Source organism: Benincasa hispida, chromosome 8 (assembly GCF_027475165.1).
Source record: "Benincasa hispida cultivar pf3 chromosome 8, pf3_genome.v1.1, whole genome shotgun sequence".
Lineage (NCBI taxonomy): Eukaryota > Viridiplantae > Streptophyta > Magnoliopsida > Cucurbitales > Cucurbitaceae > Benincasa > Benincasa hispida.
This window is the reverse complement of record NC_143485.1, coordinates 2,953,764-2,966,721: the sequence shown is the minus strand read 5'-3', so window position 1 is coordinate 2,966,721 and position 12,958 is coordinate 2,953,764. Positions and strand designations below refer to the sequence as shown.

The 12,958-nt window shown below is 40.2% G+C and overlaps 1 protein-coding gene across 1 annotated transcript in view; it reads right to left on the bottom strand.

The window, feature by feature from the left end:
• The window catches only part of LOC150034294 (uncharacterized), a 39,165-nt gene extending 30,185 nt beyond the window's left edge, over positions 1 to 8,980 (bottom strand). Inside the window, exon 1 of the mRNA XM_090316388.1 lies at positions 8,793 to 8,980. Within this exon, the coding sequence (XP_090172514.1) occupies positions 8,793 to 8,980 (188 nt within the window). The remainder of the gene's footprint in view (positions 1 to 8,792) is intronic.
• Positions 8,981 to 12,958: the final 3,978 nt, after the last annotated feature.

The window sequence follows — 12,958 nt, the reverse complement described above, 5'->3', positions numbered from 1 at the left end:
TAACATGCATTTCTGCCCGTTATCATACCCCCAAATTTAAAACAATGCTTGTCCTCAAGTATAAACTAAAGATTTCCTCTAGAGAGTCAGCCGCCTTTTTCTTTCCTAGATTTCTTGAAGTGTCTTATTCATATCTTATGAACCAAAATCTCCTTAATTCATATCCTGGTCTTTTCTTAAAATATTTCTAAAATTTAGGGACCACAAGTTTAACCTTAAAAAAAACTTTACTTGTTTCCAGGGCATCGCATGATTTATTTCAATAAAACTTTTTTCAACTAGGGTGTTTTCAAATGATTTTTTTATCCTTGCGTAGTTTAGATATTCTTTCTATGACCTTGCGCTGATCCAAGTGCCTAGCCTTCGTTTTGGCTTGCCCCCATGGGTATCATGCGGACATCCAACTACGAACAAGGCGCTCTTCCTCAGACTAAACTCATGCCCATTTGGCAGCGGTGTTGCGATCATTTTATTTATGCGTTGATCACGATTCCTACCTTCGTTTTGGCTTGCCCCCACGGGTGTCATGCGAACATCCAACTATGAGTAGGATCCAATTACAACGTTATGATTTTTTTTTGGAATGCCTAAAAATAGCAAGGTTGAAAATAAGTACCTCACCCCAAAATTTAAATGCAGCAATGTCCTCATTGCTAAAAGATTGAAAGAATTCATGTGATGCTCTTAGGAGGTTTCGTAAAAGTAAGTTTGAAAGAAAGCTAATGGACCACTTCTAGAAATATTTCATGAATTGACTGTCCTAAAATTAAGTTGATTCTAGTACATGCGATGAGAAATATAGGCATGCATTTCATCATTTAAATCATAATTGGCATAGAAAAACAATGCGGTGACTTACTAAAGTAATCATTATTTCATGATTACACCCACTAAAGAAGATGCGATGATAAAATTATAAAAGTTAAAAATGAGATACGAAAGTGTAAAATTTGGAATAAACAAAGTCAAGGATAGATACAACCCCCAAATTTGCTCTATTGTTCGCATCATTTGTGATCACATCTTTCTTTGCGGCGAGTCGATTTCTTCGATTGGGGTGGCTGTTCGAACTAGTCGCGTCTTTCGGTTATCGTGTAGCTCCCCCGCAATAGTTCACCACGATCATTGCAAAAAAAAATATTGAGAGGGTCAAATAAAAGATAGAGTTAACAATTTTTTTTTTTTTTTTATGCAAGGAGTAAAAAGGATATAGAAATGATAATGGATAGAAAAAGGTAGAGTGAGTTTATAATCAAAGATAGGAAAAGGATACTCCAAAAGAATTGCGTCCTTGATGAATTTCTGTTGCATAACAACGCAGGGATCGCTCAATTTTTCTTCATTCAGGATTCCTCAGGTCTATGAAGGCCAATGAAAGTCACCTCTGTGATATATCTTGACTCTTTGCCCTTTGACCTTGAATGCGCGGGTCCCTTCTTCATTAGTCAATTCGACTACACCATGCGGGAATACTTCTTTGATTATAAAGGGTCTGGACCAGTGTGACTTTAATTTACCGGGAAAGAGTCGTAGTCGCGAATTGAATAACAAGACCTTTTGTCTAACTTGGAGATTTTTCTTGCATAATTGTTTGTCGTGCCAACGTTTTGTGCGCTCCTTGTAAATTTTGGCATTCTCATATGCTTGAATCCTCTATTCATCAAGCTCAACCAACTGAAGTTTTCTTGCCTCCCTTGCGGCCTTTAGATCAAAATTGAGCTTTTTCACTGCCCACATCGCTTTATGCTCCAACTCGAGCGGTAAGTGTCATGGCTTTCCAACACCAATGCATATGGGGACATGCCTATAGGTGTCTTATAGGCAGTCCTGTATGCCCACAAGGCATCGTCCAGCTTCATTGCCTAATCTTTGCATGAAGGCTTCACCACCTTCTCTAATATTAGCTTGATTTCCCTATTGGACACTTCAACTTGACCATTTGTTTGTGGATGGTATGCGGTGGCCACCTTATGAAGGATATTATACTTGAGTAGCAATTTGTTGATGATGTGATTAACAAAGTGAGAGCCTTTATCACTTATTATGGCACGTGGAGTGCCAAAACGAGTGAAAATATTCTTCCTCAAGAACTTGGAGACTACCATCTCATCGCTTGCGACGCACGATACCGCTTCTACCCATTTGGAAACATAGTCAACAGCTAATAGAATGTATTTTTAACCATTTGATGTGGAAATGGTCCCATGATGTCTATGCCCGAGATGTCGAATAGTTTCAATTCTAATATGATACTCATGGGTATCACATTCTTCCATGAAATGTTTCCCGTGCGTTGGCACTGGTCGCATTTCATTGCATAGTCTCTTGCGTCCTTGAATAAAGTTGGCCAAAAATATCCACTTTGTAACACCTTTGCTGCTGTGCGTTGGCCTCCAAAATGTCCTCCATATGGCAAGTCTTGCGCTGGCCGATTCGCCCCTTGATTTCCTTCGGGCCTCTCATTGTTGTTTGCCATGTTTACTCTTCTTCGCCAAATTCTGTTCTGGTATGCCCTCGCGCGAAAAGTACGCTCGATCTCTGGGTCAGCTTCGAATTCTGGATCAATTCCAATACTCATAAACCGTCAGCCTGCTCTTCACGATAAACAGACAGTACAACAGAGATCTGTCCTACAAAATATCACAAAAGTATTCAATACTAACCGTTACAATCCCCGACAACGACGCCATAAACTTGTAAGGATACGAATGTATATGATGTTATGCTGTGTTATGTTTTGTATCGCTTATACACACTATTGATGGATGAATGTAATACAAGCTCATGTTGCCATAAACTTATTGACTAAAGATTTGAATCTATCTTTATCTATTGCGCTAATGAATGAATGAATGATGCTCTATATGTGCTCAAGTGCTTTGCGATAAAGATATTTTATACGATACTACGTTCTAAGTGTATGGATTGATAGTGATATGCTCGTAGTATACAATGAAGTAGTGCGTGTCACAAGTTTCCTTGTGATGAAACCAAGTATAATTCCAACGCAAGTTTCTCAGAATGATCCAAGGTCGAACATGGGGATTGTTGTTGTTAAATGTGATACATGCGATCGGTTATAATAATGAATAAAGAATTTTTGTTTGTATAGAAATATAAATTGCGTTGACGTAAAAATGCGTTGATAAAGTAAATTCCTAAACTACTATGATACATGATACTGGGGTCGAGGACTGGTTGTGAAGTTGTACAAAAGAATCGATGGATTCGTTGGCAAGTCTTATGAATGAGGCAGAAAGAGAAAGAGTAAAGAGTAAAAACATCGCAAGTTCGTCAATCGTGTTAAAGACACAACTAAGGTTCTGCTTTCCCTTGGCGTACACCTTTCAGTGATCGGCCGCGTTCCCATACGTCTATATTGAAACAGAGATGAACATGATGAAATCAAGGTTGTTTCTATCTCTGGAAATACTTCTCGCTTTAGTTAACGCATTCTTCCAACCTTCTCTCGATAGGCGGAATAACATCTTCACTTCTGCTCTCACAGGTGAAGATGCCATCGTGCATGCTTTAGCTAAACTTAATTGATTCCTTGACATGAATTGATTCACTCGCTTAATTCTCACTTTTTACCCCGGGGATTAAGAACACATCATGGAAAAAATGGATGATAAATGTATGGAGAGAGACAGAGAGATGATAATGATGACGATGATAACATTTAATTCTAAAATTAAGCGTTTTATACATGTTTGTGAATGAGGGATTAAAGAAGATGAACACAGAAGATGAATTAGAGAATAAAAACAAATACAGAAAGAGTGTTAATGTCTTGACACAGATCCCGATCGGAGACTTGTGCTTGCCGGCGTATGAATGTGGTGGAGAGGAAAGCTTCCCTCTTAGGCTTGCTTTCCTGGTAGAATTGACCTTTTGCACAGAGCTTCAGCTTCGAGAATCGGAAGAATTCTTTGCTCAGAGACTCACTTTTCAGCCTTGTGTCGTAGTTCTCCCACATTTACTTTGTAAAGTCTCTTTAGACCAGCCTCTCTCTCCCCGTATCAATATATCTTTCAGCGAATTTGAGGAAGCTATTTATAGACAAGACCTTGGCTCTTTGAATTTGTGGTCCCCACTGTATAATTATGGTAATTCCTGCAATGGCGTAATGGAAAATTCCTTTCTGCTCCATGATCAATTCGTCAGAATTGCACAACCAAAAGCTGTACACTTGTCAGAATCATCCGTGAATGTGTTGCTCTTCACATCTTCGATCGATTGCTGCATGCGGTGTTGTTTTTTTATTACCGCATGCAGTTGAAATGCGTTGATCTCTAAAGCTCTTGATTGATAGTCACATGTGCCATCATTGCTTTGATCATCTCTTCGTTTTTTATCGATGGGCGCATGCGATGTAGATGTGTTGTACATTTTGTCTTCGAGCCATTAACGCATGCGGTGACCTATTTCCTGCAAAACAAAGACCGAAACATTCTATTTCGCCATCGCAATTGTGTTAGTGTATGTGTTTACAACATTTCATAATTTTCATATTTCTCAGCTAATTCTTATACCATCGACGCAACTTTCCTCTCTTTTTGCCGCAATATCTAAATAAAACAGCATAAATAACTTGTATTTCTACAAGTTATCAGCAAGTCATAGCATTGCGATAGTATGCATTGGTGAGCAGCATCTAGTACACATAGGCACAAAATCTGGTCTGATACCTTCTTGTAAAGATTTGGCTCGTCCCAATAATATGATTTACATTCATGTCTGAGCCGCCTCTTTTAGTGGGTTGTGTAGTTCCCAGGAAATTGACCACGTCTGCATACCATGGTAACTCTTCAATTTTAAACAGTTACTCATCTGGGAATGTTGTGTTCACCTCCGGCTGGTTGCGGTCAATTTCTAGATTTTCTAATCTTGATAAATGGTTCGAAACCTGGTTCTCTGTCCCCTTGCGATCAATGATTTCCATGTTAAATTCTTGGAGGAGGAGAACCCATCGAATCAATCTCAACTTTCCATCTTTCTTTGTCATCAAATATTTGATCGCCGAGTGGTCAGTGTGAACGATCACCTTGGATCCCAGCAAGTAACTCTGAATTTCTCCAGTGCAAAGATCACCGCAAGCAGTTCTTTTTTTATGGTAGTGTAATTTGTTTGGGCAGGGTTCAAGGTCTACTTGCATATGCAATGGGGTGTAGCATTGTTTCCTTCTTTTGTACTAGCACCGCCCCCATCGAATATCTACTTGCGTCGCACATTAGTTCAAAGGGTTGTGTCCAGTCCGATGTGATCAACACGGGTGCGGTTATTAATGAGTTCTTCAGTATCTTGAATGCATTGAGGCATTGGTCATCGAAGTCAAACGTTCTTTCTGCCTCCAGCAATGCACTCAATGGTCGCGCAATCTTTGAAAAGTCCTTCACAAAATGTCATAAAAGCCTACATGTCCTAAGAAGCTCTTGACAGCCTTCACGTTCGCTGGAAGTGGGAGCTTTTCAATCGCCTCAATCTTCGCCTTATCCACCTCCAGTCCGTCCTTGGCAACTTTGTGCCTGAACACAATACCTTCCTTCACCATTAAGTGGCATTTCTCCTAGTTCAGCCGTCTCTTTCGATCTCCTTAGTATTTTCTCTAGATTATTGAGACAGACTTCGTATGTTTGCCCAAACACCGAGAAGTCGTCCATGAAAATTTCTACAGAATCTTCAAGATACTCATAAAAGATGGCCACCATACACCTCTGGAATGTGCTCGGCACATTGCATAGGCCAAACGGCATGCGTCGAAATGCAAATGTTCCATAGGAGCAGGTGAATGTGGTTTTCTCTTGATCTTCAGAAGCAATCATGATTTGGTTGTAGCTGGCATATCCATCAAAGAAGTAGTAGTAATGATTTTCTGCTAGGCGGTCTAGAATCTGGTCAATAAAATGCAAGGGGAAATGATCCTTCTTTGTCGCCGCATTCAGTTGCGGTAGTCCATGCAGATCCGCCAGCCAATGATGGTCTTCATCGGTATATGTTCATTATTTGCATTTGGGACTACCGTCATCCCTCCTTTCTTTGGCACACATTGGACGGGGCTGACCCACGTACTGTCGACGATTGGATAGATAATCACTGCATCCAACCATTTGATTATCTTCTTCTTCATGACCTTCTTCATTGCAGGGTTGAGTTTGCGTTAATGTTCGATCGATCCTTTTTTATTGTCCTCGAGACGCATCATGTGCATGCAATATGCGAGGCTGCTTCCTTTAATGTTCGCTAGCGTCCATCCTGTTACTTTTATGTACTTTTTCAAGATGCTCGGCAACACATTTTCTTGATCTTCTTGAAGTGCAGAGGAAATTATTACTGGTAGCATTTCATTTTGCCCCAAAAAAGCATACTTCAAGTGGTTTGGAAAGGGTTTCAACTCTACTATCGGTGGTTGTTCCAAGGATGGGTTTTTTGTTTTTCTCTCGTCATTCATCATCAGCTTTTCTTCTTTGGTTGTTGTTTCTCCGATCACATTGTAGGTTACTATGGATGTGGCCGCATCCTCTCTTTCATCTTCCTCTTCAGACTCTTTTTCTTCATACAAACTAGCTTCGTCATCGGGCTCAATGAGGTCTTCTTCTTCTAGATATTTCATGGCTCTGATAATATCAAACTTGATCTTCTGTCCATTCATACTCAGTGTGATCTCTCTCTTGTGCACATCAATCTGAATGTGACCAGATGATAACGGGCAGAAATGCCTGTTATCATAGTGCTAAGTTCTTAAACAATGTTGGATTGCGTTGATAAAACATGTTAAATTGCGTCCAAAAAGCATCGGATTCATAATATTGCGGTCGCATGCATCCATCGCATTAGAGCAGTTGATTTTTGTATTTTTGTGCAGAATATACGTTGACACAAGGCGAAAATTGCAATCATAGAAAATCATTGGTCGAGCGCAGCATTACCACAAGGCTTTGCAGTGATTGTGTTCACAAATATTCACCCGAGAAGGATTGCCGCGACTTGGTTAGCACAACATGGTGGGTGCATCTGGGTGAAAGGCTAATAATCGCGATGGGACAGAAAGCTGATGACAGTCGAATCCGAATTAAATTGATAGCCGCTAACGATACAAGTACATTCAGCTTTTCGATGACAAATATTTGGTGCATCAATCAGGGGAATTAAAGTCGTCCCATCTGTGCAATCATGAGAGAGAAGCCACCGTTCACCCTGGATGTTCTATAAATACCAAAGGCAATCTTCAGAAAAGGGGTTCACCATTTCACTAGTTTAGAAGTCTGTTCATAGTTTAGCCTTGTTCTTAGATTTTCTTTTATTTTAAGGCGGACACGAGAGAAGAGGTTGTGTCGATAGATCGTTCCGGTAAGCTTGGGAGAGCATCGGAAGCTTCAAGGACAGAGAAAGGGCCGACGCCTGTGGAAGCAGGATCATCTTTGGAACCGAATAGAGATTTATAGTGTAAAAGCTTCGGTCAACAAGGAATTGCTACCGAGCTCTCCACCTTTAACTTCCATTGTTATTTTGTACTCCACTCATTTATCGAAATGGAATCTACTTCTTTATTTATGTTCACTTTCTGTTATTTATGCATGAGTAGTTAAATCAGCTGAATGGGTTGAGAAACATTTAGCTAGCACAACTAAGGAATCTTCACTCTATGCGATTATCTTGTATTATGTATGCTTCATTCGTCCATTAGAGATACTCGAGAGGGTAGTCTAAGGACAGGATCTAGGCTTGGGAAAGTCAGGTTAGAATCTAGGCTTGAGAGAGTCAGATTAGAATGCATAATCAAGAAATAGGAGCTTAGGAATAAGCACTATTTGTTATCAACGCATCGCATGAATCGTAGAGATAGGATATGATTGTATGCGGTCACCTTGCCTTTATGCATTTTGCATCATCGCATAGGACAAGAGTAGAGACTTAGGGATAAGCTCTATGGACACTTTTGCATTCAACACATGCGTCCTAGACTTAGGAGCATCACATTTGCATTGGAAAATGACTTGTTGTGCATGGTTGTAGCATGATCGCATAGTCTGACTCATTTCCAAGTAACGCTAGCTAAAGATCTTCTCAACCCGTTCATCCGCATACTCAGTGTATCTATCACACAACTGAATTTTCTCAAATTTGCCGCATTTGTTTATTTTTCATTAACATAATCAACAACAAATCAACAATTAATTGAGTTATCGGTTACCGTAAAGTTTTCCTAAAAATTACCAACGCAACCTGCTTTCACAAATCCCTGAGTTCGACCCTGGACTTACCAGGAAACTTAGTGGAATTTACACTTGGATTCCGCTGAGGAAACTTGAGTGCTCAATGCCATTTCATCAATGCATATCATCCATAATATCACTTTATAAAAATAAGCATCACCAGTGGATAAAAATGGTCATCCCAAGATGATGGGTATATCCTTGTTCGCTTCATAATCAAGGATGATGAAGTCTGCCGATAATATAAATTTGTCAATCGAGACCAGGACATCTTTCACCTTTCCTTCTGGATGCACAAGGGATCTGTCAGCTAGCTGGAGAGTCACTATCGTGGGCACCCGCTGCCTCACATTCAACTACTTAAAAATTGAAAGTGGAATTAAATTGAGACTGGACTCGAGATCGCAAAGCGCTTGACCAATGTATAACCCGCTGATCAAGTAGGGTATTGTGAAACTTTCAGGGTCGCGCATTTTCGGTGGAATTATGGTTTTTGAACTTTGCGTCCATTCCACCATTGCGAACTTACCTGTGCTTGTTTTCTTCGTCACCAAGTCCTTCAAAAACTTCGCATACTTTGGCATTTGTTCAATCGCTTCAGTGAAAGGGATGTTGATATGTAATTCTTTCAGCATGTTCATGAATAAATGATATTGCATTTCATCATTTTTCTTCTTCTTAAGTCTCTGAAGGAATGGTGGCAGCTGTATTTTCATGGTTCCCTGTTCTATCGGCTTCGAAGTGGACGCAATTTCTGGTTCCATCGCCTCCTATTCTTCTGGCTCCTCTTGAGTCAACGGGGTCTGTGGTTCCATCACAACTGAAGTAGTCCGGCTTCGCTTCTTATTCTCCTCCGCCACTGTCTTTTCGCTTCGCAAGGTCACAACTTGACATTGCTCCTTTCCCGTACTTCCTGGGTTGCGCGAGAGCTCTATTGAACTCAGCAGTGCCTCTTACAGTCTACTTTTGAGTTTGCTCGCAATCTGTCCTTCAAGATTGCGGATAGACGTCGCTTGATTCTGGTGTACTATTTCATTCTTTTCAATATACTTCTTCAGTAAGCTCTCCAGAGATGAAGATTGCAGCGCCTACGAACTACTAGCTTGATTTTTTGTTTGACCGTTTGTTTGTGGGAATAATCTTGGTGGCCCTTTTTTTTGCGCCATTGGTTGAAAATTTTGTTGTTGATTTTTCCACGCAAAGTTACGGTGGTTTCTCCACCAGGGTTGTAAGTATTGGAAAAAGGATTATTCTTCACGAAATAAACAGACTGTGGGTTCCTCAAACACTCTTCCATTAGATGGCCTTCTCCGTAAGTGGCACAACTTCCACTCGTTTGATCCATTGCATTGACTTGTCCCCTATGCATTCCTGGGCTGCTGATGGTGATTCCTTGTATTAAATTCATCATCACATTCATTTGGTTTTGTAGGGATTTAATGGTCCTCTTGCTTGCGTCACTGTCTTTAATTCTCAGTCGTTGATTGCTTTCTCTCCAGTCTTCATGATTCTTTGAAATGCGATCAAGTATATTCTTAGCCTCGCCATAAGTTTTGTCGAGTAGACCTCCAGCTGCTGCCGCATTGGCAGTCGTGTACAATGCAGAGTTTAAACCGTGGTAGAAAATTTCCATCTGGAGACAATCTGGTAAGCCGTTGTACGGACAATCTCGCACCAGTGTCTTAAAAGTCGCCCGGACGTCAATGAGCGATTCGTCGATATCTTGTTCAAAATTAGTAATCAACTTCCTCCTTCTGGCATTCTCTGTCGGGGGGAGGTACTTCTTCATGAACTTTTCCACTACCTGTTCCCACGATGTAATCTCCCCTGGTTCGAGAGAATAAGCCCATTTCTGTGCTTGGTCACACAATGAAAATGGGAACAACGTTAGTCAAACCTTCTCAGCGGAGATGTTTGGGAACACAAACGTATTGCAGATTTCAATAAAACTCCAGAGGTGAGCGTGCGGATACTCGCCACACCTACCACCAAACTGTCCGATAGTTTGAATCATCTGTAGCATCATCGGTTTCATCTCGAACCTCGATCCGTCCAAGGCTAGCCTCATGATTCCTGGTCAGAAATCATAAAGGTTGGGTGACACATAGTCCCGGATGGACCTATCGCGATCGTTCACCAAAAGGATGGGGTTCACCATGATATTATTTGCATTGGGTGCTCTGTCTTCCGGTTGCTCCGCCATGATGGGATTTCTCTCTTGTTGTTGTTGGCGACTGTTTCTTCTTCTTCTTCGAAAAGTTCTTTTAATCTCTGGGTCATAGTTGGGCTCCAGAACTTTTCCTTCGCTCATACGACGCCCGCTTCTTCCTTTACCAAAGGAGAGGCAGGGCACAGAGATGGAAAGTCTGCAAAGATAATCAAAAAGTTACTTTTAGCACAATATGTACTGCCATAGTCCCCGACAACGGTGCCAAAAACTTGATGCGTTGTTGACAAGGCATATTTTAAGTCTTTATCATCATAAACAATACAATGATGCAAGCAAGGATGCGAGATACAATGTATTCTAATCTTATGCCATACAACGCATGGATGAATGATGACTTTATTTTTTTTATGTGATACTACTTCTAGATATGCGTTATAAATGAGAATCTTGTAGTATACTATACGTTGTCACAAGTTTCCTTGCGTTGGAACCAAGTATAATTCCACCGCAAGTTTCTCGGTGTGATCCAAGGTCGAACACAGTGATTGTTTTAGGTTGATTGCGTTATATTTGTGATATATGCGACCAGGGGTTTTTCAATTTATAAAAAGGTGTTGTTTGTACATGCAATAAAGTAAATTGTGCAATAAAGTAAAGATAAGCGATAAAAATGTGGTAATAAAGTAAATTGCAGTAAAAAAAAAAAGTGCGATAAAATAAACCTAACTAAGATGATACAAGATACAGGTTTCATGATACAAGATACCGAGGTTGAGACTGACTGTGAAGATTATACAAAGATCGTGTTATGCGGTGGCAAGGCTTATGTGTGAAACAAAAAGAGAAAGGATAATTAATATAAACAGCGCAAGTTTCTTAATTGCATTAAAGATATAAGTACGGTTCTGCTTTTCCCTTGGCGTACACCTCTCGGTGATCGGCCGCGTTCTCGCATCTCTGTGGCGAAACAGGGACGAACATAATGAATGCAAGGTTGCTTCCATTTCTGGAAGTACTTCTTGCTTTAGTTAACGCATTCTTCTAACCTTCTCTCGACAGATCAAAATGGCATCTTCACTTCTGCTCTCACAGGTGAAGATGTCGTCTAGCATGCTTTAGCTAAACATCTTTATTTCTTTAGCACAGATTAAGTTACTAGTTTAATTCATATTAATGACCAAGTGATTAAGAAAACATCATGGAGAAAATGATTTATGGAGGAACAGAAATAGATAGAGAACTGGAAATGGAAATGATCAAGACATTCAATAATACTATTTAGGGTCTGATACATGGTTGTGAATGAAGAGATTAAGAAGATGAAACATGATTGATGAATGAGAGTTAGAAACAAATACAAATAAGCGCCAATGTCTTGGCACAGATCTGGAATGGAGAATCGCTTGTCGGCGTCTATAGAGTGAATGGAAGGATGAGCTTCCCTCTCCGGCTTTCTCAACTGGTAGAAGGGATCTAAGTACAGAACTTCTCGGCGGGGATTTGGCAGAATTGCACTGAGACTCACCTCTCGGCCTTGTCTCTTCTCTTCCTAGATTTCCTCCGATCAGCACTCAGATCAGCTCTCTCTCAATAGCCTCGTATCAATTATACCCTCGTATCAAGTATATCTTTCAGTGAATTCTTTGAGAGTATTAATAGGCTGAAGGCTTTGACTCTCTGACTTGTGTGGTCCCCACTTTATTGTTATGGAAAGTCTGAAAATGGTGGAATAAATATTCCTTCTGTTATGCAATCAGTCCGTCGAATATGCACAATGGTTAGATGTACACATGTCACAATCCTCCGCATTTGCGTTGCTCATTTTCATCTTTTGATCATGTGTCCGCATGCGATGTTGTTTTCATTACTGCATGCGGTTGAAGTTCAACTCTGGATCGATTGTCGCATTGCGCAGTCATTGCATTGATCGTCTCTTCAGTATTGATTTGACGAGCGTAATGCGACGGAGATGCGTTGTTCAGTTTATCTCTGAGCCTTGATCGCAAGCGGTGACTTGGTTTCCTGCAAAACAGACTTGAAATATCCTTTTCTACCATCTTAATGGTCTTAGTGGGTGTATTTGCAATAATTTATAATTATTGTATTTCTTAGCTAATTTTCATACAATCGACGCATATTTTCTCTCTTTTGGCCTCAATATCTAAATAAAGCAACATAAATAACTTTTGTTTCTTCAAGTTATCAGTTGTGAATATGATGAAATACTGGTGTATATTGTGATGGTGATGTATACGTTGCGCATGCAAGTTTTCATAACAAAATCCATGTATAAATCCTACTAGGTTGCTTGGTAAGCCTAGGGTAGAACATAAGGACTATGAAGATAGTATACGACGGTGATTTCTGATTCCTTTGCGGTGACAAATAAAATAATGAGTTGGTTGGTATGTTTGTTTAAAATATATATCTCATGCAGCGGAATTGAGAAAAGAGTTAATACAGCGAAAGTTACAATGAGTATGCGAGGAACGAGTTGAGAAGGGATTTAGCTAGCACTTCCTGAGATTGCGTTCAAGCTATGGGATCATGCTATACACACACAACAGTGATT